Here is an 8,698-nt window from a genome sequence, read left to right on the forward strand (position 1 = left end):
CACTTTGATGGGAGGAACTAATCTGGGGGCGTGAACAAAGATGAATAAATAAAGGACAGAAAAGAAGAGAGGGAGCCATGGTGCTGATCGGGTGGGGAGGGGGGAGGGAGAGAGGGAGGAGGAGATACATGGGCAGTCCGCCAACTCTGACAAAAGCTGCTTAGCCCAACCAGTTGCCATGGATACAGTCAGGAGTAGCACCCGGTGTGTGTGTGTGTGTGTTTGAGAGAGAGAGAGAGGGAGAGAGAGAGAGAGAGAGAGAGAGGGAAAACCAACAGGCAAGCATCAGATAGAACCAGTGAGGAAGCGAGAGAGTACCAGGCTGCAGGACAGAGAGAGTGTGAGTGAGAGAGAGAGAGAGAGAGAGAGAGGGACAGAGGGAAACAGCAGGAGAAATAGAGTGATAGAGATAGCTAGAAGATGGAGGTGCAGTCAGAATGCGTGGAACCTCCTCCACCTCCTCCTTCTGTTCCCCCATGCGACCCCCAACCGCCAGGGAAGATCAACAAAGCAGCCTTAAAGCTGTTTGGAAAACGACGCTCCAGCTCCGGAATGGCCAGATTCTTCTCCTTTAGGAACAAAGAGGCCAATGGGAATGGGAATTCCGAGAATGGGAATTCTGTGAATGGGAATTCTGTGGGGTCGGCTAATGAGCTCGTCAGGAGTAAAACGCATGATGGACTAACAAGCTTGGAGACAGATGGACAGAGAGGGGAGGAGTCTGGAATATCAGAGGCGGGACAGGTGAGGTCTCTCAGCAAATCACTGAGCTTCTTTTCGCTGCTCAGACGAGGAAGTGTGAGAGCTAATGAGAATACAGGGTTTGGAAGCAGGGGGAGGGGTTTAAAAGGCTTCTTTAGTAGTATAAGGTGGCGGCGGAAGGAGAGAGTGATGGAGGGAGAGGTGGGGGTAACTGAGGGGAGGGAGGTGAGAGAGGGAGATGTGATTCTAAAGGAGGAAGTGAAAGACGTCACTCTGACCCTTGAACCCCAGCCCCACTCACCACAGGAGGATAATGGGAGCTTGGAAGCTGAGCTAAACACAGAATCAGCGAGAACTTCTCCCGCAGACAACGCCACAACACCACTCACACACTCTACTGCCATGACGACAAACTTGTCAGAATTCCCCTATACACCATCCCCTTCCCCTCTTCACTCTGCCTTTCACTCAAGAACCAAAACGTCCATTTCCTCAGCAACGGCCACCCCCCCTCTGGATCGGTGTGACCCCACCTCTGAACCCTCAGTGGACCGGCTCTGTTCACTCCTCTTCACTGACGTCACCTCGCTCAAGAGCTTTGATTCGCTGACAGGATGCGGTGATATCATTGCAGACGCAGAGGAGGAGGTGGCAGGAAACGTGGGAGGAGGAAATGGAGGAGGAGGAAGTGTCACCAGTAGTAGCAGTAGCAGTGGGGGTGGGGTAGTACGCAGCTCCCCAGCTAAATCCTCCATTACTAACCATGCCACCCCTTCCAGCATTACCCCCACTTCCGCCCCTGCCCCCTCCCAGCCAGGGCACGGCTGATGCCCTCCCACTCTGCCCCGATTCAGCAGCCCTCTGGCAGCGGCGTGGTGGCCTACATGGGGGGTGGCGAGGAGATGGCCAGCCCTGACGGGGTGGACGACGCAGACATGCAGGGGCTCTGGCACATGCTCCCCTCTGGGGGAGAGAACTCCCCCCCTCCCCCGACCCAGCTCTCACCCGGCTCCCCCCAGGGGTACAGAGCGGAAACCCCCCCAGGTCAAGTCTCTGGGACTCAGCAAGATCCCTTTAGTGGGGGGAGGAAGGATGAGTAAACTCCCCACTCATGCTGCCCGTCAAACCTCTTTGCCCAATGAGAAGGACACTAAGGAGGAGGTCCAGCCCCAACAGGATGTCCCGGCCCTTAGAGACGAGGGCTATTGGGATACGCCCTCGGCAACCCCCACGGCAACGCCTGACGACGGCTTCCTGCGGAACCAGAGGATTGGTTTATCGCGTGACAGCTGCTCTGGCGACGCGCTGTACGACCTCTACAATGAGGAATTGGACAGATCTGATGAAGAGGAAGAGGAGGAGGAAGAAGATCTGACAAGTACTCCTTCTCTCTCCACTGACGACTACAAACGCAGCACTCCCTCCCAGACTACTCCTCCTTCCTCTTCCTCCTCTTCATCTTTTCGCTCGATGAAGGGAAGCACTAGCCTTCCCCGCGAGTCCAAAATCCCTCTTAGTGTCAGACAGAACACACCCCCTCACTCGGTGAGCCAATCAGCTCTTTCCACTGTCCTCACAGCCACTCCTCCCTCTGACACACCCACCCAAGCTCCTCCTCCAGCCCGGACCAGGATCCCTGTCTCCAAGGTGCCAGTCCGTCGCCCTAGGAACAAGCCCGGCAACGCTACACGAGGGCCAGCCCCCAGGAAGTAAGTCTGATCAAGGCAGCCATGGACTTTGATGTCTTTGGTTAGAACTAGACAACATCACTGGACTAGTGTGCATGACATTGCCGGACTGGTGTATTGTGAAATGCATCATACAATGATAAAGACTTGAAAGAGAGTGATAGGAGCTCTAAACAACACTTCCATTGGTTCTGGTGGGTCACGCCTCCAAAAGTTAAAGTTAAAAACAAAAAATCTACATCACTGGACTTGTGTGTGCAGCATCACTGAAATGATGTGTATGGGACACTTTTAAAGACTTCAAGTGGGTGAGGGGAGGGCATTTCAAAGTTTGGGATCCACATTTTCGACAACTCTCAGCGCTTTTGAATATGTAAACAATGGTCACAGAATTCAACTGCACTGCACACCACTAGGAATGACTAGAGAAGCTTTTCTTCTTCTCTTCAAGTCCTTGTTTCTGAAACACAGATTTTTATATGATACCACGTGTTTAATCTAATGAAACAGTTTGTAATAATCTAATTGTTAACTAATTACCTCCTAATCCCAGACTACATTCACAGTCTCAATCCTCATCTACATCTTTTTGTCTGACATTTAGCAGGCGCTTTTATCCAAAGCGATGTGTGTAATTATTTCTACGTATGGGTGGTCCCGGGAATCAAACGCACTATTCTGGCATTACAAGCACCATGCTCAACCATCTGAGCTACAGAGGAGCAATACAGGACTATTAAAGGCCCAGTGCACTACTTTTGTGATAAAAAAAACTATTTTTGTAATTTTCTTCAGCACCCCTACTTCCCGTGGCAATGTGGGGTGTACTGTTGACTGTTCTTCTCCCAGTTCTAAAGTACCAGTGGATAACAGTGGTGACAACATTGCTAAAAACAATCAGAAAGCATTTATAAATGTATTTTTACTAAGGTGTCCATGGAGATCACCGGATACAACACCTCACCTTGCCAGTGAACATAAACAAGAAACAACATCACAAAACTTAATCGTCCTAAGTGAATGACAAACACACACATTCTCCTCTGGACCATATGTGCTCCACCACTCGAACGAGCAACTACTGTACTATGATGACCTCGCACTGGAGAAACAGCAGCAGGTTCAATCTCTCTGGAATTAACAACTATAACAAACCAACCAATAAAAAACGGAATAAGTAACGCAATAGTGAGACAGCATTGAAAGATGTTCCTCTACTGACTGAACAACGACCACTGAACACTCCTCACTTGCTGCATGAGGTGCCTGGAACACAAGGCACTAGGTTCAGGGAACACAGTCTACACTACACTAAGGACACACACACACCACGTCAAGGACTCTCTTTCACACACACACACACACACACACACACACACACACACACACACACACACACACACACACACACACACACACACACACACACACACATCAAGGATTACTTTCTTCTCGACCAGGACACATTAATACAATACTTTTTTCTACTTAGTAATTTGTTCTTCACTGGTTTTCATACTCTTTTTATAAGATAATGTTTCATGAGACATTGCAATGTATTGTGACGTGGAATCTACGTGGAAAATATCAACCTGTTGTTTTGAAGGTGAAATTTCAACCAGAGAATAATGGCATCACGGTAACCAAATTTCAACCAGAGAATAATGGCATCACGGTAACCAAATTTCAACCAGAGAATAATGGCATCACGGTAACCAAATTTCAACATAGAAAAATCATATATAATAATCCAACATATCAATTATTAATTTGCAGACAAACTGGAATTAAAGCCAGAGTAAGTCAGTGGCACAGATGGAACTATCCAAGCAGAAGATAAATATCTTTCAAATGTTGATATTTGGTTGCGTTGACAAAAAAATAAACACAATTCAATATCACTTTTGAAATACAATAAATAGCCGATTAACTTGTTAACAAATTATATGTTGAATTCATGTCTCCAACTCAACTAAAAATAAAAGTTAAAGAATAGGTTTAAGCCAGTGGCTCTGATGGAACTATCCAATGAGTAGATACATCGCCTTTTAATGTTGATATTTGGTTGCGTTGTCAACCAAACACAATTCCATATTATTTTTGTATACAGTAAATCTTTCAAACTAATTTAACATTTAACCTTAAAATGAGAAACACATCCATGGCCACATTTTGAGGTTACTGTTAACTATACATTACTTATATAATCATATAAAGTGTGCATGTTCAAGATAGCATCATAGGTCATTGCAGGTCTATGGAGATCTTTACGATCTCTTTAATAATCTGCGCAGAATCTAGAATGGCATTGATCACTTGCATCATGTACTTTTAATGTCATCTCAACTGCAATCCAGGTCACTTGGTTGTGTGCTCCCAGATGAAGCACAGTGATAACACATGAATCTGTTTTATAAATAAACAAAATATCTGACATTGTATTCCCATTTGAACTGCTGTGCTTTTAAATGGTTGAGCGTTTGACATCTAAACCAAAAATCAGACATAGTTTTCCCATTGGAATTTGATCGTGGTTGTAGATGGTTGAAAGCATATTGATGACACATTGGAAATTCAACTAACGTTTGGCTGTCTTTTTGAGTTGAATATAGGTTGTAATCTCATTGATCAACGTCTCAACCAAATATGACACAATTATCCACGTTGAAATGACCTGGTGTGCCCAATGGGCAGGTTCTTAGCCGACCTTTGTGGACCATTGTTTATGATATCTGAAGGAGGAAGGGGGTGGGGGCCAAAGTTAATACCTGTGGCTTGCATTCAGGAGTACACCTCATCCCCATCCCCAAATCATGGACACACTCCTTTTCTCTCATCCTGCTGGTGATCACTGTTCCTCTATATGCCATCAGGAGTGACAGACCTGCAGAAAATGAGCATGACGTCCTTAACCCTATGTCTACCTAGCTGTCTGTCGGTCTGTCTATCCATCTGTCGGTCTGTTCCTGAGTTTTGGAAGTGGGTATAAGGGATGTTGATTGGACCCACTAGCTTGGGGAGCGGTTCGGAGAAATCCTAACAGACAGTCGAAGAGAGGAGAGTGTAAAGGTGGAGCGCAGTTTTAAAAATAGTCTGGATGTTTTTCTATGTTTTGGTTTCCTTTTCTCTGTTCACCACCTTATTCTTCATCTGGGCAACGAGTTGCATTACAGTGGAAAAAGCATTATTCATCCTTTTTACTGTTTTATCTTCCTGTCTGTCTTTCTTTCTCTCTGTTAATGGTGTGAATGTCTTTGTTTTCTTTCCTGTTTATATATTTAATGAATAAAACCCTGTGTTTGTGCTAATAGAGTGGACTCTGGCTCAGTGTTAGCATCCATTTGTCACCTGCACATACACACACATACACACACACAAACACACATACACACAACACGTGTAGGGCATGGTTGTTCAGCTGGTGGGTGATATGGATGAAGCTTTGTGGTTCAACCCCCTACCCCCGCTGTTTAAATCCCTAGGAGGATGAGGGGTGGGGGAGGGAGGCTGTTGTTGTTTTAGTGTGTGGCTCAGAGAGCTGTCTGGTTCATTTCAAGAGATGGAGATACAATTCCGCATGCTGGTTCGTTAAAATAAATCAATGTTGAGTATTGATTATTAGAATGTATGGTGGGGAGAGACAGACAATCTGGAACACAAAGAAATATGCTGGATTCAGGCAATCTGGCAATATGGAACTGAGAGTGTGAGTGTGAGTGTGTGTGTGTGTGTATGCATTTGTAAGGAAGGGGGATTTGGTGCAGTGCGAATCCCCTTTGTAATGGTGCAGCAAAAATGTCTCTCCTTCTCTCACCCCCCCATCCGTCTTCCCTCTCTCTCCCTGCAGAGTGCAGTTTATGTAAAAGCATTACGTAACACCATAACACTCTAATGGCAACAGCACACCAGATCAAAGCTGCTCATGATGACAGAGAGAGGGGTGTGTGTACACTATCAGTGTGAAGTGGGAGCCTGCTTTTTGTGTGAAGTGACTGCCTGTTTGTGTGTGTGTGTGTGTGTGTGTATGTGTGTGTGTGTGTGTGTGTGTGTGTGTGTGTGAAGTGACTGCCTGTGTGTGTGTGTGTGTGTGTGTGTGTGAAGTGACTGCCTGTTTGTGTGTGTGTGTGTTTGTGTGTGTGTGTGTGTAGTGGAATATCTCTTGTCGTTTTCGTGTGATCTAACACACACACACACACAAACCGGCAGTCACTTGACACACACACACACACACACACACAGTCAGTCAGCGTGGGTATACTGCAAATTCAACTATAAAGACTTGTCTGGCTGGAATTACTTTGAATTTGCTTACAGAGGAAAACAAAGACAGAATGGAAATAAAGACTGAGGGGTAGGCAGGAAAGCAATGAGGACTTTATTGTGTGTGTGTGTGTGTGTGTGTGTGTGTGTGTGTGTGTGTGTGTGTGTGTGTGTGTGTGTGTGTGTGTGTGTGTGTGTGTATAAGGGTTTGTTTAGGGTGGACTCTAAATGTCGAATGATGCTCGAAAAGGTCTAGCATCAATAGCCTGTCTGTAGTCACAGTGTGCATGTTTGTTTGAGAACCTGCATAATTTAGAAGAATGAATTCAGGTGAGATTGTACTACTAAAATATTATGATTATGGTGATGATGATTATGGTGATGATGATGATATACAGTTCTACACCCTTAGCAATAAGGTGCTATCTAGAACCTAAAATGGTTCTTTAGAAGAACGCTTTTTGGTTCCAGGTAGAACCCTTTTGGGTTCCATGCAGGACCCTTTCCACAGAGAGTTCTAAATGGAACCCAAAAGGGTCCTACGTAGAACCAAAAAGGGTTCTTCTACGGGGAGAGCCGAAGAACCCTTTTGTGTGTGATATACTAGATAATGTACTCTTTTTCAGAAACTCAAGAGTTAACAATGATTGTAGTTCTCTCCTCCCCTCATCTGTTCTTCCCTCACTTTTCCTTCTCTATCTGTTTTTTTCTCCATCATTTAATCTCCATGGGTAACTGGCCTTGCTTGTAGAAAATCTCACCACTGATTTTCACCTGAGTGTATGCATGTGTGTGTGCCAGAAAGTGGATGCATGTGTGAATGTGTGATTGAAACCCATTCAAAAAGCTGCACCCCACATTTCGCCCCACCAAAGATGTTTCCTTGGCAACCCCACTAGGTCATCCAATAAGAAGAAGGTGCTGGGCAAGGAGAGGAGGGGGGGGGACGACGACGACAGAGAAACCAGATTGGAGTCAGACTGGTGCAGTGACACACACTCACACACACACACACACACACACACACACAAACTGAACATTCATGGCATGAACATGTGGTTTTGAAGCAAGCCTGTTTTGTTCAATAGAACTCACCTTTAACAAATCAAATCAAATTTTATTTGTCACATACACATGGTTAGCAGATGTTAATGCGAGTGTAGCGAAATGCTTGTGCTTCCAGTTCCGACAATGCAGTAATAACCAACAAGTAATCTCACTAACAATTCCAAAACTAATTTCTTATACACAGTGTAAGGGGATAAAGAATATGTACATAAAGATATGAATGAGTGATGGTGCAGAGCAGCATAGACAAGATACAGTAGATGGTATCGAGTACAGTATATACATATGAGATGAGTATGTAAACAAAGTGGCATAGTTAAAGTGGCTAGTGATACATGTATTACATAAGGATGCAGTAGATGATAGAGTACAGTATATACGTATACATATGAGATGAATAATGTAGGGTTATATAAACATTATATTAGGTAGCATTGTTTAAAGTGGCTAGTGATATATTTTACATCATTTCCCATCAATTCCCATTATTGAAGTGGCTGGAGTTGAGTCAGTGTGTTGGCAGCAGCCACTCAATGTTAGTGGTTGCTGTTAAACAGTCTGATGGTCTTGAGATAGAAGCTGTTTTTCAGTCTCTCGGTCCCAGCTTTGATGCACCTGTACTGACCTCGCCTTCTGGATGATAGCGGGGTGAACAGGCAGTGGCTCGGGTGGGTGTTGTCCTTGATGATCTTTGTGGCCTTCCTGTAACATCGGGTGGTGTAGGTTTCCTGGAGGGCAGGTAGTTTGCCCCCGGTGATACGTTGTGCAGACCTCACTACCCTCTGGAGAGCCTTACGGTTGTGGGCGGAGCAGTTGCCGTACCAGGCGGTGATACAGCCCGCCAGGATGCTCTCGATTGTGCATCTGTAGAAGTTTGTGAGTGCTTTTGGTGACAAGCCAAATTTCTTCAGCCTCCTGAGGTTGAAGAGGCGCTGCTGCGCCTTCTTCACGATGCTGTCTGTGTGAGTGGACCAATTCAG

The 8,698-nt window shown here is 45.4% G+C and overlaps 1 protein-coding gene across 1 annotated transcript; it reads left to right on the forward strand.

The window, feature by feature from the left end:
* Positions 1-266: 266 nt before the first annotated feature.
* On the forward strand, positions 267-3,691 carry LOC135522741 (APC membrane recruitment protein 2-like). Its single transcript, XM_064949285.1, is given in 3 exon segments — positions 267-1,524; positions 1,527-1,684; positions 1,686-3,691. Coding segments are annotated over 3 exon segments (1,992 nt in total). The 5' UTR covers positions 267-420; the 3' UTR covers positions 2,416-3,691.
* The last annotated feature ends 5,007 nt before the right edge of the window (positions 3,692-8,698 follow it).

The sequence above is a fragment of the Oncorhynchus masou genome, chromosome 30, assembly GCF_036934945.1.
Source record: "Oncorhynchus masou masou isolate Uvic2021 chromosome 30, UVic_Omas_1.1, whole genome shotgun sequence".
Taxonomy (NCBI): domain Eukaryota; kingdom Metazoa; phylum Chordata; class Actinopteri; order Salmoniformes; family Salmonidae; genus Oncorhynchus; species Oncorhynchus masou.